This window comes from Leopardus geoffroyi, chromosome A2, assembly GCF_018350155.1.
Source record: "Leopardus geoffroyi isolate Oge1 chromosome A2, O.geoffroyi_Oge1_pat1.0, whole genome shotgun sequence".
Taxonomy (NCBI): Eukaryota; Metazoa; Chordata; class Mammalia; order Carnivora; family Felidae; genus Leopardus; species Leopardus geoffroyi.
Window position 1 is genome coordinate 16,696,182 of NC_059331.1, and position 20,920 is coordinate 16,717,101.

Genomic DNA, 20,920 nt, shown 5'->3' on the forward strand with positions numbered 1-20,920 from the left:
CAAGTGGGAGAGGGGGAGAGGGAGAAGGAGAGAGAATCTTAGGTAGGCTCCATGCTCAGTGTGGAGCCTGATGTGGGGCTCGATCCCCTGACCTGGGATCATGACCTGAGCCAGAATCAAGAGTCAGACGCCCAACGAACTGGGCCCCCCCAGGTGCCCCCCCATCTTAGCCATTTTTAAGTGTACAGTTTGGTGATGTACTGATAATGTGCAACCACCACTATCACCCATCTCTGTATGTCTTTTCATCTGGCAAAACTGAAATTCCATACCAATTAAACACTCACTCCTCATCCCCCTACCCCCGAGACCCTACCAACCACCATTCTATTTACTGTCTCTATGATTCTGGCTACTCCAAGCACCTCATGTGAATGGAATCATATAGCTAATTCGCCTTTTTGTGACTGGCTTATTTCACTTAGTGGCTGGACTATTTTATATTCCCGCCAATAGCACACACACAACGGTTCCAATTATTCCACCTCCTCACCAATACTTGTTATTTTGTTGTTGTTGTTTTTGTTGTTGTTTTGTTTTGTTTTGTTTGTTTTGTTTTTTTCTGGATCATTGCCATCCTAATGGGTATAAGGAGGTATCTTGTAGTTTTAATTTGCCTTTTCCTGATGATTTGTGACGTTGAGCATCTTTTCATACGCTTACTGTCCATCTGTATATTGTCTTTTGAGAAATGTCTACTCTTTGTCCATTTTTAGTTTTAAAGTTCTCTAGAGGGGGGCCTGGGTGGCTCAGCTGGCTAAGCATCCAACTTCGGCTCGGGTTGGATCTCAGAGTTTATGGGTTTGAGCCTGTGTCAGCATAGAGCCCGGAGCCTGCTTCAGATTCTGTCTCCCTCTCTCTCTGCTCCTCTCCCATTTGCACTCTATCTCTGTCTTTCAAAAATAAACATTAAAATATTTTAAAAAAAAGTTCTCTATATATTCAGGATATTAATCCCTTATCAAGTTGGAATTTTTGAAGGGAAGTTAAAACGGTCCTGGGTTGGCAATGCCCTGTGGCTAACTGCAAAATCAAGTGCAAATGCCATCAGGGGGAAAGAATGCACTTATGCACTCATGACTCCTACACCTTCAGTTCAATCAAACATGAACTTATCACACACACACACACACACACACACACACACACACAGATAAAAGCCACCATAAGAGAAATTTAGCAAAATGGAAAACATTTTGACCTTGAAAAATCTGATCCTGTGTACTTTATGTATAAAAATATATATGAAAAGTTTAAATAAATATTAAGATGGAATGGCTCAAGTATAACATTTACATATCAAGTTTCTGTGTTGGCATGTCTTTTTCTTTCCTTCCTTCCTTTCTTCTTTCTTTCCTTCCTTCTTTCCTTTCTTTCCTTCCTTCTTTCCTTTCTCTCTTCTCTTCCCCCCCTCCCCCCTCCCTTCCCCCTCCCCTCCCCTCCCCTTGCCTCCTCTCCTCTCATAGGTTCCACACTGGGCTTAAACTCATGACCCTGAGATAAAGACCTGAGCTGAGATCAAGAGTCAGGTGTTTAACTGACTGAGTCATCCAGGCGCCCCGTGTGGGCACATCTTAAACATAAAAATTGTCCAATGCAGAGTTCTCCTAGAGATTGAGGGATGGTGGGAGAATATAATACTGACCTATAGAAATGCAGGATTCCCCTGTTGAATGATTTAGAATTTAAATGTTTATCTGAGACTTTGGAAGTAAAGACAACACAAGGTTACGGGGCACCTGGGTGGCTCAATCTGTTATGCTTCCAACTCTTGGTTTTGGCTTAGATCATGATCTCATGGTTTGTGAATTCTATCCCTACATTGAACTCTGCATTGACAGCACAGAGCCTACTTGGGAGTCTCTCTCTCTCTCTCTCTCTCTCTCTCTCTGTCCCTCCCCTGTGCACATGCACTTACCTCTCTCTCAAAAATAAATAAATAAGCATTAAAAAAAAAAAGAAAAAGAAAAAAGAAGGTTTGCCTGGAATGTCAAGAGAGAAATTCATGGTGGTAGCCATGCAAATCACTTTGGTCCATCTTTTCTGTGATCTTGAAATGATTTATGCCAGTCAAAACAAGTTCACAACAATTTACAATAAGGAATAAAATTTTGGAAGCTCTTTCCTCAAAGCCAAAGACCTTTTGGTCCTCTTATTCAATATATATGATGACTTTAACCAATTGATCAAAATTAACCTCACCAATGGGGCGCCTGGGTGGCGCAGTCGGTTAAGCGTCTGACTTCAGCCAGGTCACGATCTCGCGGTCCGTGAGTTCGAGCCCCGCGTCAGGCTCTGGGCTGATGGCTCAGAGCCTGGAGCCTGTTTCCGATTCTTTGTCTCCCTCTCTCTCTGCCCCTCCCCCGTTCATGCTCTGTCTCTCTCTGTCCCAAAAATAAATAAACGTTGAAAAAAAAAAAATTAACCTCACCAATAATGGAACAAAGCAACATCTTGTGCCTCTGGTTACAGACTGAATGTTTATACCACCTCAAAACACATTTGTTTATTGCCACTGTAATGGTATTTAGAGGTGGGAAATTTTGGGAGGTAATTAGGTTTAGATGAAATCATGAGGGTAGAGCTCTCATGATGGTTTAGTGTCCTTATAAAAAGAGGAAGAGTGAGAAGACTCTCTCTACACAAATATATGTCTAGGAAAAGGCCATGTGAGCACACAGCAAAAAGATGGCTGCTTAAAGCCAGGAAGAAGGCCCTCACCAAGAAGCAAATCTGCCAGCACCTTGATCTTGGTCTTCCCAGCCTCCAGAACCATAAGAAAGAAATGTCTGTTGTTTAAGACACTCGTGTATGGCATTTTGTTATAGCATCCCAGGCTGAATAAGACATGTCCTGATATGATGTACATGAAGAACATGACATCATTCCTGTGGTATTTCTGCCCAGAATGCAGAACTTGAACTTAAATCACAAGAAAACATCAGACAAACCTAAACTGAGGGACATTCAACCAAATAACTGGCCTGTACTCTTCAAAAATATCAAAATCATGGGTGCCTGGGTGGCTCAGTCGGTTGGGCGTCTGACTTTGGCTCAGGTCATGATCTTGCAGTCTGTGAGTTCAAGCCCCATGTCAGCCTCTGCGCTGACAGCTCAGAGCCTGGAGTCTGCTTCAGATTCTGTCTCTATCTCTCTCTGCCCCTCCCCTGCTCTCACTGTGTCTCTCTCTCTCAAAAATAAAATAAAAACATTTAAAAAAATGTTTTTAAAAATCAAAATCACGAAACACAAGGAAAGACCCAGGAATTGTTCTAGATTAAAGGAGACATGGCACCTAAATGTGATGTGTAATCCTAGACTTGATCCTGGCCAGGGTGTGAGAGGAAAACAACTATAAAGGACACCATTAGGTCAACTGTCGAAAGTTACATATGGACCTTGGGTTAAATAATATTGTTGCATCATTGTTAATTTTCCTGATTTCAATTACTATATCATGATTATGTAGGAGAATGTACTTGCTCTTTTATTTTTTTAGTGTTTATTTTTGAGAGAGAGAGAGAGAGAGAGAGAGAGAGAGAGAGCGTGAGTGGGGGAGGGGCAGAGAGCAAGGGAGACACAGAATCTGAAGCAGGTGTCAGGCTCTGAGCTGTCAGCACAGAGCCCAACGAAGGGCTCGAACTCACAAGCTGTGAGATCATGACCTGAGCTGAAGTCGGACACTTAACTGCCTGAGCTACCCAGGCACCCTGAGAAGGTACTTGTTCTTAAAAAGTAAACACTGAAATATTTAGGAGTAAATAACCAAGACAATGACATGTTCTAAAATTCACTGTGGTTATGGTTGCGTTTAACTGTGGATATATGAAAAAACCACTGGTTGTACACTATAAATGGGTGAATTGTATGGTATTTAAATTATATCTCAAAGGTTTTTTTTAATGGTTATTTATTTATTTATTTATTTGAGAGAGAAAGAGAGAGAGTGTCAGCAGGGGAGGGGCAGAGAGAGAGAGAGAGAGAGAGAGAGAGAGAGAATCTCAAGCAGGCCTTGAGCCATCAATAGAAAATCTTATGTGGTGTTCAACCCCACATACCACAAGATTGTGGCCTGAGCCAAAATCAAGAGTCAGACACTCAACTGAATAAGCCACCCAGATGACCCCCTTTGTTTCTTTTTATTTTTATTCTCTCTTTTAGGATTATGATTAGAGGTATGTTAGACTTTCTCATTATGTCCTCTGTATCTCCTAAAGTCTGTCATTTCTTCTAGCCTCTCACCTCTCTATGCTGTAATTTGGGTAATTTTGTTACATTCCTATTTCAGTTTATTAATGCCCTCTTCAGCTGTGTCTAATCAGCCATATCTAAAAACTGTACTTGGTTTTTCTTCAAATCTGGTTGGTCATTTTTAATAAACTCTTATTTCATGCCCTTTAAAAAAAGGATAAGGCTCCAATATCCTTTCGTGATAAAAGTACTCAGTGAACTAGGTACAGAAGAGAGCTTTTTCACCCTGATAGAAGAAAGGTTCTAAGAATAAACTTCAAAGTGTGCTACTCAGAGTGTGTTCCCTGGACCAGCCACATCAGCATCATCTGGGAGCTTATCAGAAATGCAGAATCTCAAGCTCCACCCCAGGGCTGCTGCATCAGACTCTATAACAGCCTGGTGATTCATGTGTACTGCGCAGAGTGAGAAGTTCTGCTATAAGGCTCTTCTTTTTTTTTCTAGGAAAACCCCATAGCCAACATTATACTTAATGGTGAAGGAATGAACACCTTCCCCTAAGGTCAGGAACAAGACAAAGATGGCGACTTTCATCTCTTATTTCAACATCGTACTAGAGGTTCCAGCCAGGCAAAGCAGGTGAGAAAAAGATATAAAAGGCATTGGATTGGAAAGAAAGAAGTAAAACTATTTGTATTTGTATATGACATGATCTCCTATATAGAGATAATCCTAAGGAATCCACTAAAGAACTATTAAAATTAATAAATTAGTTTAGCAAGGTGGTGGAACACCACATCATTACACAAAAATCAGGGGCACCTGGGTGGCCCAGTCAGTTAAGTGTCCAACTTCAGCTTAAGTGTCTGACTTCGGCTCAGGTAATGATCTCACGGTTTGTGAGTTTGAGCCCTGTGTTGGGCTCTGTGCTGATCTGTGCTGACAGATGGGAGCCTGGAGCCTGCCTCGGATTCTGTGTCTCCCTCTCTCTCTGCCCCTCCCCTGATCATTCTTGCTTTCTCTCTCTCAAAAAAATATTAAAAAAAAAAAAAAAACTTTAGAAAAAAAATCAATTGTATTTCTATACACATGCAATGAACAATCCAAAAGTGAAACTTAAAATACAATTCAATTCATAATAGGGGTGCCTGGCGGCTCAGCTGGTTAAGTGTCCAACTCTTGGTTTCAGCTCAGGTCATGATCTCACAGTTTGTGAGTTCAAGTCCTGATTCAGGCTCTGCACTGATAGTGCAGACAAGGGATTCTCTGTCACCCTCTCTCTGTCCCTCCCCCGCTCTCTCACTCTCTCTCAAAAATAAATAAATATTTTAATAAACAAAATTCCATTCATAATAGCATCAAAAAGAATAAAATACTTAGGGGCACCTGGGTAGCTCAGTCGGTTAAGCATCTGACTTCGGCTCAGGTCATGATCTCACAGTTTGTGAGTTCAAGCCCCGCATTGGGCTCTGTGCTGACAGCTTGGAGCCTGGAGCCTGCTTCGGATTCTGTGTCTCCTTCTCTCTCTGCCCCTCCCCAACTTGTTCTCTGTCTCTCTATGTCTCTCAAAAAATAAATGTAAAAAAAAATTTTTTTTTTAAAGAATAAAATACTTAGGAATAAACTTTTTTTTTAAAAGTACAAAACTTATACTCTGAAAAGTACAATTATACTGAAAGAAATTAAAGGCCTAAATAAATAGAAAGATAGCTTATGTTCATAGATTTGAAGACAATATTAAGATGTCAATATTCCCCAAAGCAACTGATAGATTCAACACAACCCCTGTCCCAGCTGGCTTCTTTGCATAAACTGACAAGCTGGTCTGAAAATTTGTTTGGAAATACAAGGAACCCAGAATAGTCAAAACAATCTTAAAAAAGAACAAAGATGGAGAATTTCTACTTTGTAATTTCAAAACTAACTACAAATCTACAGCAACCAACACAGTATAGTACTGGCATAATGACATATAGATCAATGGGATAGAACTGAGAGTCCAAAAATTAAAACCTCACATTTCTGGTCAATTGAATTTCAACAAGGGTAACGAGACAATTCAAAAAAGAATGACTTTTTTTCAATAATTGGCACTGGGAAAACTGGATATCCATCTGCAAGAGAATAAAGTTGGACCCCTGCCTCTTACCATGTGCCCCCTCCACTGAGCCCAGCAGGGGCAGGCCTCTTTATGGCCAAAGAAGGAAATTCCTACATGGTGGTCACAGTCAAATGATCTTTGAGGCTGGGCTATCTAGGCCTACTTGCCCCTACTCCATTCTCTGCCAAATGTTCTGGGAGAGCCCTGCCTCCCCACAGAGAGATTTTCATGGACAACCCTGAGTGAGCTCTTTGGAGTCAGGTAGTGGGGTCAAGGGGGACAGCTTGGCCAGGGTCTCCTTCCCCAGCCAAAGTGGTTGCGTTCCAGCAAACTTTTTCAGAGAGGCAGGGCCCTGTCCACTGATCTGGGCATCCCTCCAGGGGCCAGGGTTAATAAAGCTTGATGCTCACAGCACAAAGCTAAATGGCTAAATTTAGCTCCCATCCTCTCTTCTGCTGAGGGAATTGGACCAGGCAGCTGGAGTGGGCAGGGGAACCTGCTCCAAACCACCACTAATTAGGCCAGGAATGTACATTTAACCCAAGAAGAGTCACCTAGGCTTTCCCTCTGGAGAGACACAAAGTAGTCAGGTGATATACTGGACATTGGAGCTGGGAAGTCTTAGAAAATAGCCAGACTGGGGGCAAAGACTGGGGCTAAAATCGAGAAGTGAGTGGGGAAGAACAGATAGGGGAAGGAGTAGACCTCAGGAAGAAGCTCAGGAACAGAGAGAGGCCTGGAGGGAGAGGAGCCGGAGGCTGTTTCCTGCAGATGAGCTCTGTGGCCTGCTACTCAAAGTGTGATCTCGGACAAGCAGCATACACATCATCTGAGTCTTATTAGAAATGCGGAATCTAAGGCTCCACCCTAGACATGCTACGTCTGAATCTGCAATCTAACAAGTCAGTACAGATGTCAGCTTAACTATAAGTGTAAAGAGAATGAATTCAATAAGGAGAGGACTTAATTATGACACAAAATCCAGAAGCCAAGAAAGAAAAGACTAATACACTTGATTTCATAAAAATCAACAGAATAACTACAAAAAAATAGGTAAAGACAAATGACAAACAGGGAAAAATATTTGCAATTCATATCATAAAGAGCCAATCTCCCCAGTAGATCAAGACTTCCTACAAATTAATAAGAATAAAGACCAATATACAATAGAAAAATAGGGGCGCCTGGGTGGCTCAGTCGGTTAAGCATCTGACTTTGGCTCAGGTCATATCATGGTTCATGAGTTTGAGCCCCTCATTGGGCTCTGTGCTGACAGCTCTCAGCCTGGAGCCTACTTCAGATTCTGTGTCTCCTTCTCTCTTTCTGCCCCTCCCTCACCTCTCTCTCTCTCTCTCTCTCTCTCTCTCTCTCTCTCAAAAATAAAAAAAAATAGGCAAAAATATGAACAGGCAATTTATAGGAAAAGAAATTAAAATGGCCCTTAAATATATGAGGAGAAGCTCAACTTCACTCATAATAAGAAAAATGTAAAATAGAATACCTGAGAGATCATTTTTCACCTTTTAGACTGGGAAAAAAAAACAAAAAGCAGGATAATACATCTTGTAGTGAGGCTGTGGGGGTACAGATGGGTCCAGCTCTAGACAGGCGATTTGGCACCATCCATTAAAAGTACACATGTCCTGGGGTGCCTGGGTGGCTTAGTCGGTTAAGCGTCTGACTTCTGCTCAGGTCATGATCTCATGATTTGTTGGTTCAAGCCCCGCGTTGGGCTCTGTGCTGAAGGCTCAGAGCCTGGAGCCTGCTTCAGATTCTGTGTCTCCCTCTCTCTCTGCCCCTCCCCCACTTGGGCTCTGTCTCTCTCTGTCTCTCCAAAATAAATAAATGTAAAAAAAAAAAAAAAAAAAAAAGTTTGAAAAAAGTTTGAAAAAAGTACACATGTCCTTGGGGTGCCTGGATGGCTCAGTCAGTTGAGCACCTGACTTGATTTCAGCTCAGATCATGAGATCGAGGACTGTGTTGGGCTCTGCACTGAGTGTGGAACCTGCTTAAAATTCTCTCTCTTCCTCTCCCTCTGCCCCTCCCTAGCTTGCACAGGCACTCTCTCAAAAAAAAAAAAAAAAAAAAAAAAAGTATACATCTTTGTGACCAAGAAATTCACTTCTACAAACTTCTCTCTCACATATATTCACTCATATGTGAATTCACCTTTCTACAAGGTTAATCATCACAACAATATTTGTATTGTAAAGAAATGGAATCACCTAAATGTTCCTCAATATGAGATGGGTTAAATAAATTTTGATACATCCTCACAATGGAGTACCACTATACAGCTATAAAAAAAAAAAAAAGAAAGAAGAAAACAAGCAGCTATGAGTTGACATAGAATGATCTTCAGGATATACTGTTAAGTGCAAAAAGTGAAGATATAGCACAATGTGCAAGGGGAACAGTAGAAACAAGTGACAGGGTTTCCCTGTCAGAGCGGGTTGGTGGGAATTGGATGGACAGGGACTGGGTATTTGTATTTACATTTATATTTTGTGTGTGTGTGTATATATATATATATATATACACACTATATATATATATATTGACAAAGAGAGAGAAAGAGTGTGAGCAGGGGAGGGGCACTGGGGGTGGTGAAAGAGAGAGAGAGAGAGAAGACAACGAGAGAGAGAGAGAGAGAGAGAGAGAGAGAGAGAGAGAGAGAGAGAGAGAGAGAATCTTAAGCAGGTTCCACACTGGACGTGGAGCCCAACACAGGGCTCGATCCCTCAACCCTGGGATCTTGACCTGAGCTGAAATCTAGTCAGACACTTAACCAGCTGAGCCACCCAGGTGCCCTGTATTTATGTATCTCACATGATGAGCTCTCTTAAGCAGTCCCCCATGTGCACCTGCCACTTGCGTATAGGAGCCTCTATACGCACAGAGAAGTACACAGCACACAGGCCCTCTGTGTTCTGGCTCCAGACTGAGCCTCAGTAGACCGAACCCTTCTGCTCCAGCCCAAGCTGCTCAGGGAGGAGAGTGCAGGCCCACCCCATGGCCAACACCTGGTCTAGCTTTGCCTCAGCTGCATGTGGTCCTCTGTCCCCTGCCTCCTCTTCATGGTCCCCATGGAGACATTGTCCCCAGCAGGCAGACCCTGTCCTGGGCTATGAACCACACGTGGACCAGCTTAGCTCCCAATAGCCATGTCCAGGCCTGGCCATAGTCTGCGGGGCTCCTATTGGTTCCCAGGACTCTGGTGTCAGCAGGAGATCCCAGTGACTCCAGGTGACTCTGTATTTCCTGCGGCTGCCATATTCCTTCTTTGTCTTTTCAAAGTAGGAAGTGTGATCTTGGGTGTCCCAGTAATGTGGCCCCCGAGGCCTCACCTTCCTGGAGACATGAACCCCCAAGTTACCTTCTGTTCTGTCTTGACTTTGGCGTTGTAGAAGGCGACGGAATCAGGGCCCTCGGGCAGCAGTACCTGCTGCAGCTGGCTGAACTTGTCCTGGGCATCTTCTCCCTAGAAGAGGCTCAACTCAGTACAGTCCCTTCAGCCTGGCACTGTCAAGATCGACCCTGACATGGCCTGTGGGGGGCATCAGGGCAGCCCCTCGCAGGGTTGGCAAACCCCTGCACAGGGTAGCTCACGATCCCCCAGCCCCAAGTTTGCCAGACACTCTGCAACTGCCTTCGGGGCGGGATGAGCCGCCCCAGAGAGGTGACGGCAGCAAGTGATGTTTCCTGGGTCCCCATCTTCTCGATACCTGGGGAGAGACCTATACCTGTCTGTTTGCCTGGGTCCGCCATGGGCGAGGCCAGGAGCAGCCTGTACACTGCCATGTTCATGGAGAAAAGAGAGGATGAAGGGCGCTGCCCACTCACTACCCCGTGCTCGTCCATTAGCCCCACTCCTGCCCTTGTGCCACTCACCAGGGACATGATCCTGCTGACGGGCACCATGCCTGGCCGGATGCTGCCGCCTGGCTTCAGTGCCACTTGTAGGTCCTCGGGGATGAAGAAGGACTCGTTGTACCAGATATCAAATTCTGCAAGCAGGCAGGCAGACGGCACTGTGAGCTGTGGGGGCGTCTCTGAGGGAGCACGTACAGCCTATGTGTGCAGGTCACAGGCTCGCCCTCTGTTCACTTCCTGTCCCAGGGTCTCACCCTTTCCTATCTCCCTCCCCTGCCCTCGGAGTGTTTTTTTTGTTTTTTTTTTTTAAGTTTGTTTGTTTGTTTGTTTGTTTAGAAGAGGGAGAGAGAGAATCCCAAACAGGCTCCCCACTGATGAGAGGCTCAAATTCATGAATTGCGAGATCATGACCTGAGCCAAAAACTGACAGAGCCACCCAGGCGCCCCTCTTGGAAACACTTCTGAAGCCCCTGTCCAGCCCCAGCCTCTGTCAGGGAGACGCTCTGAAGCCACTTCTAGAACCCAGGTGGTGGTCTTGCCCTCTGTCTCCCAGGACCTCAGGTGGCCAGCCGACCTTCCCAAATGGCACACCTGTGAGCAGGCGGTGACGACACTGATCCACCAAGTGCTGGCAGTACTGGATCTCTGCCCTGAGGTCTCGCAAGTCCTGATACTCAGTACGGTACTGCTTCTTGAGGTCTTTGAGCTTCAGGATCAGCAGGAATTCCTCCTCATCGATGATCATCAGCCCCTTGTTCTCATACTCACCTGCAGGGACACAGGAGGTCAGAGAATGAGGTGCTCACTTGGGGTGTGGGGAGGAAGGTATTCTGAAAGGACAGAACAAAGTGCTGGCAAAGCATGAAGACCAGACACCAGAGGAAAGGCTGGGGTGTGGTGTGCGGGTGGACAAAACACCTGGACTTGCCAGGCGACCAGGACATATGTGGAAGAGGGAACTCAGGCCGGAGGGGCCACACTGGCACCTTTAAGAACAGGTGGGGGTGCCTGGGTGCCTCAGTCGGTTATGCATCTGACTTCGGCTCAGGTCATGGTCTCACAGTCCCTGGGTTCAAGCCCCGCCTTGGGCTCTGTGCTGACAGCTCGGAGCCTGGAGCCTGCTTCAGATTCTGTGTCTCCCTCTCTCCCTCTCTGCCCCTCCCCAGCTCATGCCCTGTCTCTCTCTCTCTCTCTCAAAAAATAAACATTAAAAAAAAAAAAAAAAAAAAAAAAGAACAAGAGGGGTGGCAGAGGAGAGGGTAGAGATGGCCCATGTTTCACACTTACGTTGATCTTAAACCTCAGTGGCCAAAGATAATTTAGTAAGCACCTGGATTAAATGGATGTTTTCCTTTTTTGTAAGCTATATACATGAACTGCCAGCACTTGGGCAAGGTTCCCTATAATAACAGTGGCTGTAAATCTGTATCACGTTGAGTGGCTGTCAGAAGCTCCAGGAGGAGAGGGGTCAGTTACGCTGTTCGTCAGCTCTACTCATGGTCTCTGCATGACCTTCGAAGGTCTGTCAGTTGATGAGCGTTGCTGAGTTAAGACAACATAACATGGTCTGTGGAGTCACGCACCTCAGCCACTGCCACTGCCCACAGCACCTTGAAAGCTCAACACAGGCATCATGTCAACCCCACCAGGGAGTGTGGGGCTTCCACCCCAGGACCCCTGGAGAGTGAGTCCTGCGTGCGACTGAGGTGTGTGGCGGGGGTGTGCGAGGCAGTCTCCAGGTGCCCTTCCGCTGAAGTTTACTGCAGAAAAGTTAAGACTCTGTCACAGACACCACATATGGAAAGGCAACTGGGACCTTGAATTGGTCCCAATTCAAAGAGTCTGAGTTGGGGGGTAGAGTGTGGAGTGACCTGGTCCATGTACTGTGGGCAGTTCCCAGTGTGGTCACTGTGACAGACACAAATCCTTTATAAAGTCTTTACAGTATTCTATTTCACAGAGTCTTTATGGTATTCTGTTGACATGGGGAGGGACTGTGAGCACCCTGTGTCCCACTGCGGGGGAGGGGGGTTCTCTGATTATCTGCAAGGAAAACACTTCAACCTAAAATGATTTCTCAGGGGCACCTGGGTGGCTCAGTCAGTTAAGCATCCCACTCTTGGTTATGGCTCAGGTCATGATCTCACAGTTCATGGGATAGAGCCCCGTGTCAGGGTCTGCGCTGACAGCATGGAGCCTGCTTGGGATTCTCTCTCTCTCCCTCTCCCTCTGCCCCTACCTTGCTTGCACATTCTCTGTCTCTCAAAATAAACATTTTTTTTAATTAAAATGATTTTTCATTTTTCTTTCACAAAACACTAATCAACATGCCAAATTTGCTGACCTTCTGGGCCAATAAGTGGCTATCAATCAAAATGAATCAAAAAATGAATTCAGTTGATCTATTTCCTCAGGATAAAAGTATTTTATTTGGTACTTTAACAACCAATGGGAAAACAAGTGATGTTGGGGGTAAGAGCAAAAATGTTTTCTTTGGTACTGATAGATAAAATTTATTTATTTATTTATTTATTTATTTATTTATAAGTTTATTTATTTTGAGAGAGAGTTCAGGACCATGAAGGGGAGCAGAGAAAGAGTGAGAGAGAGAGAATTCTAAACAGACTCTGTGCCATCAGTGCAGAGCCGGATGCAGGGCTCAAACCCATGAACCATGAGATCATGACCGGAGCCAAAATCAACAGTTGGATGCTTAAACCAACTGAGCCACCCAGGTGCCCCTGACAGATAAAATTTTAAGTATTTTATTTTACTATTTTTTTAATCAATTGAATGTAATTTTTTTAATGTTTATTGATTTTGGGAGAAAGGGTGCATGCATGAGCGGGGGGAGGGACAGAAAGAGAGAGATGGAGAGAGAATCCTAAGTGGGCTCCATGCCTAGCACAGAGCCCAACTTAGGGCTCAATGTCACGACTGTTAGGTTATGACCTGAGCTGAAATTGAGAGTTGGATGCTTAACTGACTGAGCCACCCAGGTGCCCCTAATTTAAAATATTTTATTTTTATTTTTATAATGTTTATTTTTGAGAGACAGAGAGAGACAGCATGAGCAGGGGAGGGGCAGAAAGAGAGGGAGACATAGAACATGAAGCAGGCTCCAGCCTCTGAGCTGTCAGCACAGAGCACGACACGGGACTTGAACTCACGAGCCATGAGATCATGACCTGAGCCAAAGTTGGATGCCCAACTGACTGAGCCACCCAGGTGCCCCTAAAATATTTAAAAATACTGTTTATTTATTCTTCATCTCATCCTTTAAAAACATCTGTTTTCAGGTATATTTAGGCATAGATGATATGTCAGCACAGCATGAGTATATATTATTTAAGGTATGTAAATATGTAATAAGAAATTGTATATTCAAAGAAGGTGTGGGCAGAAGAGACAAAGAAGTACTTGGCTCTGGGGGCGCCTGGAGCTTCTGGGTGGGGGCATGAGAGCCACCGTCACCAGCCTTTCCCTGTCCCCAGATCCTTGGAGGCTTTGCCCTCTGGAATAGTGTGTGACAGTTGCTCTGTAGGGTGTGAGCAGAGTGGCCTCAAGAATTTGGAGGTGCCCTCTGAGAAGTAAATGAGCAAGGTACGTGTCTCGCTGTGACATGATCCACCTGGCCTGCAGAAATAAAACAGATGACATCTAGAGATGTCCCCACTGATAACCACCTGGAAAAAGGTTGTGATTTAGCAAGATATAGCCCAGTAACCTGTGGTGTGCGCTGCTGAAAGGACAATGGGACCAAGCCAGGGATGTGAACAAAGATGTGGTTTCTGAACCTCTGGCCTCAGAGTCAGGATGGTTACTCATTAAAATGCAGGTTCTGAGCCTTGCTCCGGATCTCCTGAGTTAGAACCAGCAGTCCGGGCCTGGGAACCTGTGTTTGACTAGCCCTCCCAGAGGAGTTCTCTGAATACTCAAGCTTGAGGGTCCCTGGCCCACAGTGCAGGTGTGGGCAGTGTCTGCCACTGTGACAAGGGCACCAGGTCAGGGTAACCAGGTGAGCACCCTCCTCACAGTAAGGTCCCTGCTTTCTGAGCCTGAGGGCCCCCCATACCACCTGGCTTAGGGGATGAGATTTTGCCAGGCCAGCATTGGGTGTTGAGGGTTTGGCGTAAGGAATGGTCCTAGTGACAATGAATCCCCAGGTTCTCTGGTATCCATATTCTCTTTCCTTCCTCAGTTTCCTGTGTCTTGACCAGCACCCTCATGTCAGTCAGACTACCCTGGGTAGTAAGGAGACCACACCAGGATCTCAGGGCCTTGTGGGGGACGCCAGCTGCCCATCTTCCTGGGGAAGCCTCTATAAGCCCAAGGCCTGCTTCTCCACTGGGAGAAGCACCTAGGTCTGAGATAACAAAATAATGCGGGGCCCACAGGCAGAAGCTGACTGACAGGGAAGGACCCTGTGATTCCCAGGGCTGACTAGAGCCACGTGATGACCCAGGGGTGAAGACTGCACCCCAACATGCCCTGCGGCCCCCTCCCATCTGAGTCCTCCAGTACCCAGGGCTGCCCCATTTAGCGCAGGATATTCAGATCCCACAGCCGCCCCCCCACCCCAGTATCTTCCCATCATATTTACCTTGTTTCTCCCGGAGTGACTTCTGGAAATTTAGTGCCTCCTTGGTCACGTCCATCTCCCGTTTGATGGCATTGATGCGCTGTGTGGTCTCGCTGGCCCTTTTCCTCCGCTCGTTCAAGATGGATTTGTTCTCTTTGAAGATGCGGTTGATCTCACTGCCTCGCTCGTTCTTAAAGTCCTCGAAGGCCATAGGTTTGGGGGGTGGGGTACTGGGCCTGAAGACAGAGGGGGAGGGGAAGGAGAAAGTGGGACAGGGTCTTAGAGCCTAGAGGCACTTGGCCTCTCTTCGCCGGGGCTTCTGTGGGCAGAAGGCCGAAACTCCCAGGCACCACCTATCCTGCACTGGAGCTACCCTGTGTGGGAACCGCTCACCTGTGTCTGTCTCACTCAGCAAGCAAGGACACATGACCATTGCAGAAAGTGAGGACAGCAAGGAAAAGTGTAAAAAACAGAAAACAAAGCAAAAAACCACTCACTGCCTATTAGCAATTACACTTTGGTGTCTCTACTTCAGGGATCTCTTCGATAATTTTTTTAATGTTTGAGGAGCACTTGGGTGGCTCAGTCGGTTGAGCATCTGACTCTTGATTTCGGCTCAGGTCATGATCCCAGGCTCGTGGGATCAAGCCCCATCTCTCTTGGGATTCTCTCTCACCCTCTGCTCCTCTCCCCCGCTCACACATGTTCTCTCCCTCTCTCTCTAAAATAAAAATAAATAAATAATTAAAGTTTTTTTAATGTTTGAGGTCACACAGTAGATGTAATTTTACATCTTACGTCATTCACAGAACCATTCTTTTGTGTTATAAGGAGCCCCGAGAACTCTGGTTAACAAGATATAATTTGAAGTGCTGGGGCAGGGAGAAGCAGATCGTCTGCAACTTCCTATGAAATGCATCAAAAAAATAAGAGGGATTGGGGTGACTGGGTGGCTCAGTGAGTTAGGCGTCCGACTTCAGCTCAGGTCATGATCTCGTGGTCCATGAGTTTGAGCCCTACGTCAGGCTCTGTGCTGACAGCTCAGAGACAGGAGCCCGCTTCGGATTCTGTGTCTCCCTCTCTCTCTGCCCCTCCCCTGCTCATGCTCTGTCTCTCTCACTCTCAAAAATGCATAAATGTTAAAAAAAATTTTTTTTAAATAAGAGGGATGGAGAGAAAGATGGATGTGTGATGAAATAGGTATAGTAATATGTTAAATGTAGACTCAAGACAGTATTCACTGTCCAGTACTTCCAACTTCTCTGAGTGCTTAGAACTGTTCACCTGCTGGGGAAAAAAATTCTTCATGCACATCCTTGTACATCCCAAGGGCAGAGATAATAACTCATTTAGTGCCTTTGCCATCACATTAGCTCCTGAAGGTATTTCACAAAAAACTGTTGTCACCTTTTTAAATTGATGATGCAATGAACATCTGTTTGCACAAATCTTTGTGCACATCTCTAAGTATTTCCTCAGGACGGATTACTGAACACTCAATGACTGGCTCACCAGGGAGAGAAACTAGGTAGCCAGAGGAAGGGGTCTCATACCTTGAGAATTTGGTGCCTTTTTTTTTCTTTGTCTTTAAGTGGGCTTCAAACCCTGCATGGAGCCCAACATGGGGCTTGAACTCATGACCCTGAGATCAAGACCTGAGCTGAGATCATGAGTCAGACACTGACTGAGCCACCCAAGCACCCTGAGGGGCCTTTTAAATGCATTAGTTATTTAAAAAAAATTTTTTTTTAATGCTTATTTATTTTCTAGAGAGACAGAGCACGAGCAGGGGAGTGGTAGAGAGCAAGAGGGACAGAGCAACCAAGCGGGCTCTGCAGTGATAGCAGAGAGCCTGATGTGGGGCTCAAACTCACGAACCATGAAATCATGACTTGAGCTGAAGTCGGATGCTCAACTGACTGAGCCACCCAGGCGCCCCTAAAAATTTTTATTTAAATAATGGCTATTTGAAGGGTCTAAAATGATTCCATGTGTAACTGCATATCTTGGAGGAGTCCTGAGGCGGGACCATTTTGCATGTGTATAAGCCATCATGTTACTTTTTTTTTTTTTTTTTTTTTGTTACTTCTTTTTGGATTGTACTCCTAGTCTTTGCCTGTTATCCCCTGTTTTATCTCATGTATCTACAGGCACTATTCACATGTTGAGGATCACATTCTGGTTTTGAAAGATCTGGAGCAGGAACTACCATTAGAGGGTCACCTGGGTGGGCGTAATTCCTCCTTTGGGGAGTCCGAAGGAAGGGGTTCAATGCTGGAGGTCTCCGGTTCCCGTATAGTCATGTCTTTGACATCCCCCTCCTTGGAGGATGGGGTCAGCTGGGTCTTGGACATAGAGACATCCAACTCCTTGCCACTCACAGGGCTGCTGGCACCTTCCTTTCTTGCTGAGGAGCTAGGAGGAGAAGGCAGGGAGACCCCAGGCTTAGTCATGGGCAGTAAGGTGTCTCTGGTGCTGAGGAGAGTGACCTTTCCAAACCCTCTTATATCAGAAGCCCCATCCCACTCAGTCTTATTTAGATCATACATGTGGGCCCAAACGCAAAGAGTAAGACTCTATGGATAGGAAGAGGAGAGCATTCTTCTCCTCCTCATCAGAATAAGTAGCCCTCCCTTCAGCAGCCTCAGCAGGAGACACCTGGGAAAATGGCAGTCTCCAGGTCTGGAAGCAGGTGCACCTGTGGGGTGGGCCACAGGCTCCCGGGAATATCCTGGCCATTGAGGCACTTATCACACAGGCACCCCTGGAAAGGAGTGGCAGAGCCCCCATCCAGGTTAGGTCTGGGGACCAAAGGTAAAGCAAGACATGTCTGCCCTGATGCCTTGACCAGCCCATGAGTTCTGCATTCTCCCACCTACATGGGTGCCCACACCAGCTCCCAGGAAGGTAGCTGCCCTTCCCCTCCAAGTGACGATGCCCAGGGTCCTCCTTCTCAGAGAGGCATGTCTGAGCAGGCCTGAATCATCAGGAGGATGCGAGGGGCCTCGGCAACCCCCGCTACCTGACTCCTGTCCTGCATGTGATGGTTTTGCACAATCAGCTTTGGACTGTGTCCTTTACCAAGTGATAGTAACAACAACAACACATTCCCACTGTGTACTTTCTAGGTACGGGGACTGCATTCACCCACATCTTCACAACCCCCGTGATTTTGATGCTACTATTATGAGTCCCAACTTAGGGACCAGAAAATGGAAGCACAGAGAGGCTGTCATGCCTCACACAAGGGTGAAAGGCGCTTCCTAGAGCCTATGCTCTTTGTCCACTGCTACCAGCATCTCCCAGGGAGAGTGCCTCATTAAGTGAGCCTTGCATACACAAATGATCCTTGCCTGAAAGGTGAACTGTGGTTTTTAGGTGACATGAGCACCAGGCAGCTGGGTCACAGCTGGTTTCCGCGTGCAGTACTAAAGTGGGGAGTGCTAGCCTGGCCTCTCTCTTCTACTCTACCACTCATCAGTGGTGTGGCCTTGGACCACACCCCTGGGCCTTGGCTTCCACATCAGTAAAATGGAGACATTAATGCCCACCTCATGGGGTCGCTGTGTGGACAAGAGGTAACCAGCCCAACCTGAGTCCCGCGGATACTGCTAGTACTGGCAGTAATGGGAGCAACTGTGACCAGCCAGTAGCTAAGACACTAGCTTAGCTACTCTCTTCTTTCACCAGCCAAGGAGGGCCAGGTGTGGAGCAGGTAGAGCAGCAAGAAGGTTACTCACCTGAGCTGCTCTTTGAATGTCTTCTTGGACTTGGATTTCTTCCCAGGTTTGGCAGAGAAAGGGGTGACCCCGAGTCCGAAGCCTTGTCCATCAGGCTCACCTACTAGGTGGCCATCAACGTCCACAAGCCCTGCCTGGAAGAGGCCAGCCACAGGGCAAGGAGTTAGTTGAAGGGTTCTGGCCTGTGGGGGACCCAAGTGCATACGTGCTCTGGTGGGCACGTTGACCCCACACACCAAGATAGCTGTCGCCAGTGCTGCTGACTTCAGGCTGCCCCCAACAGCACTATCTCTGGCCATTCTACCAAATGTCCACTTTCCACATCAACACCACACCATACCGAGAATCTCGAGTCTTGTTGCCAACGTGACTCCAGGAACTGGTCTTGTCTGTGGTCATGTCTCTAATTTTGGAGACCATTTTGAATTCCTATATGGCACACTCTTGCAAGGGTCACACTCATCTTGGTGTTACCTTTACCTGTTGCAACCCTAGATCTGCTTTAATGTGGAACACTTGCTGCTTCTGAAAAGGTCTGGGGATGGAAACATCTGACATGAATGCTGTCAACAAGAAGCAACCATGCATACCTTCTGGACCGCAGAAATGGCTGCAAAGTCATTCTTATCTATGAGGGTATACTTCCTGCGCAAAGCAGATTCCACTTCCTGTTCCTGTTGGCTTGAGAGAGAGAATGAGAGAACACCTGACACCTGGGGCCATGCTGAACCCTCTGGAGCAAGAACCAAGTACTGGAGGTAGAACTCATGTGGGTGTGGCCCCCCTCTGATGGAACCACACCCTCCTCATGAACCAGACCAGACAAAACAAGTTCATGCCACATCCCGATTTCTCAGTGCACACATCTATTGTCCAGCCTCCCAAATTTGTAATGGCCACCCTTGCTTGCCAGGCACTTCTGCTCCAAGATAACTTTAACAAGGACTGTAAGCCTGCCTCAGGACCATGCTTTCCTAGGTGCTATCTTTAAAGGCCCTTTGGGGGGTGCCTGGGTGGCTCACTTGGTTAAGTGTCCGACTTCAGCTCAGGTCATGATCTCACGGTCCGTGAGTTCAAGCCTCACATTGAGCTCTGTGTGACAGCTCAGAGCCTGGAGCCTGTTTCGGATTCTGTGTCTCTGTCTCTTACTGCCCCTCCACCACTCAAGCTCCCTCTCTCTCTCTCTCAAAAATAAATAAACATTTAAAAATTATTTAAAAAGGGCCCTTTGGAATCACGTGACCCACTTCTGTGATCCACCCAGCATAAGCCACTCAGTTTACAGGTATGCCTGCACCCATATAAACCACAAATGCCTCTTGAGGTGGGGGTGGGGAGCAGGGAGCATTCACGATGCCCTGCTCTGGCCATGCTCAGGGCACTCAGGGCCGGCACTCCATAAGGACCTCCTGTTGAGTTAATGAACTCAGGAAACATCTACCAGGGACTACCAGGGACTCCTCTCTGTGTTGTCCTTAAATGGATGTCTGTCCTCCCCGCTTCCCCCAGGGGAAGGGAAGGGCTGGAGGATTTGAGAGCTCAGGGGCCTGGGCACACCCCAAGAACTCTGATCTGGCTCTTCACCCACGAGAGACAAGGCAGTGCACTTAGAGGCCATGCCCTGACCACGGGAAATGAAAATGGCAGCCTGATGTAGGAATCCAGCGGGTGGGGAGGGTCCCTTACCTCAGAACCACCCGGAACTGGTTGAACACCTCCTGGATCTGTCTGAGGTTGATTATCTGGAGGGAAGAGAGCAAGGCAGAGGTTAGGCCTCTGGCAGCACAGCACAGGGTGTGTCTCTGTTCATAGAGAAACCAGGACTCCTTGACTAACCCTTTGATCCTCTGTCTTGAGAATGGCATATCTGTTCTCCTCAAGAACAAAGAAACAATTGGTTAATAGTTTTCAAGCTAAGTATTTATTGAGGCTATAAAAATGACCTTTTCTAAGGGAAGATCTCTGTAAAATTAGAATGTATCTAGTACTTGAAAATACTAAGAAAAAACATTTTAACAAAATGTATTGTCCTCAGCTCTCTCCTGTTGCTGAAAGGTTCTGTTATGAACTTTTGTGTGGTTACAGACACATATACATCTATGGCTGGGGGAAGGCTATTGGCTTCCCTCTCGGCCCTAGGGACCACAAGCATTACCCCTGAGGGTCAGTCTAGGACTAGCACTGTTACAATGCCAGAAGGGCCTGCCCCTCCATCGTCTGAGGCCTGCCAGTTATAGCTGCCACAGTGACAGGCTAGGGATGGGGAGGCATCTGTCATGTAGCTCCCTGATGAAGGGTTTGCTGGCCTGCACTGTGAAAAAAGAATGCAACCTTCCTCCTGAGGGCCCTTCCCCATGTGGCTGCCGTCTCTTCCTCCTTGGCCTACTCCAACTCAGGCCTTGGGTGTCTGCCTTGTAAACCAGCATGACCATC

At 46.5% G+C, this 20,920-nt stretch overlaps 1 protein-coding gene and 1 long non-coding RNA gene across 17 annotated transcripts in view; one reads left to right on the forward strand and one right to left on the reverse strand.

Moving 5' to 3' along the window:
* The window catches only part of KIF9 (kinesin family member 9), a 56,731-nt gene that overhangs the window by 3,146 nt on the left and 32,665 nt on the right, over window positions 1-20,920 (reverse strand). For 15 of the 16 annotated variants that reach the window (XM_045492703.1, XM_045492694.1, XM_045492696.1 and 12 more), the window contains 8 exons: window positions 20,174-20,229; window positions 19,078-19,168; window positions 18,488-18,621; window positions 16,971-17,162; window positions 14,769-14,983; window positions 10,757-10,933; window positions 10,184-10,299; window positions 9,669-9,773 (listed from right to left, as the gene is read on the reverse strand). In XM_045492703.1, coding sequence (XP_045348659.1) covers window positions 9,669-9,773; window positions 10,184-10,299; window positions 10,757-10,933; window positions 14,769-14,983; window positions 16,971-17,162; window positions 18,488-18,621; window positions 19,078-19,168; window positions 20,174-20,229 — 1,086 coding nt within the window. Of the gene's footprint in view, window positions 1-9,668; window positions 9,774-10,183; window positions 10,300-10,756; window positions 10,934-13,411; window positions 13,802-14,768; window positions 14,984-16,970; window positions 17,163-18,487; window positions 18,622-19,077; window positions 19,169-20,173; window positions 20,230-20,920 lie in introns of those variants that run through there. The other variant, XM_045492708.1, reaches the window with a different exon arrangement.
* Window positions 1,861-20,523, forward strand: LOC123605605. Its single transcript, XR_006715826.1, has 2 exons — window positions 1,861-1,891; window positions 19,656-20,523. It is a non-coding gene; the product is annotated as an uncharacterized LOC123605605 (long non-coding RNA).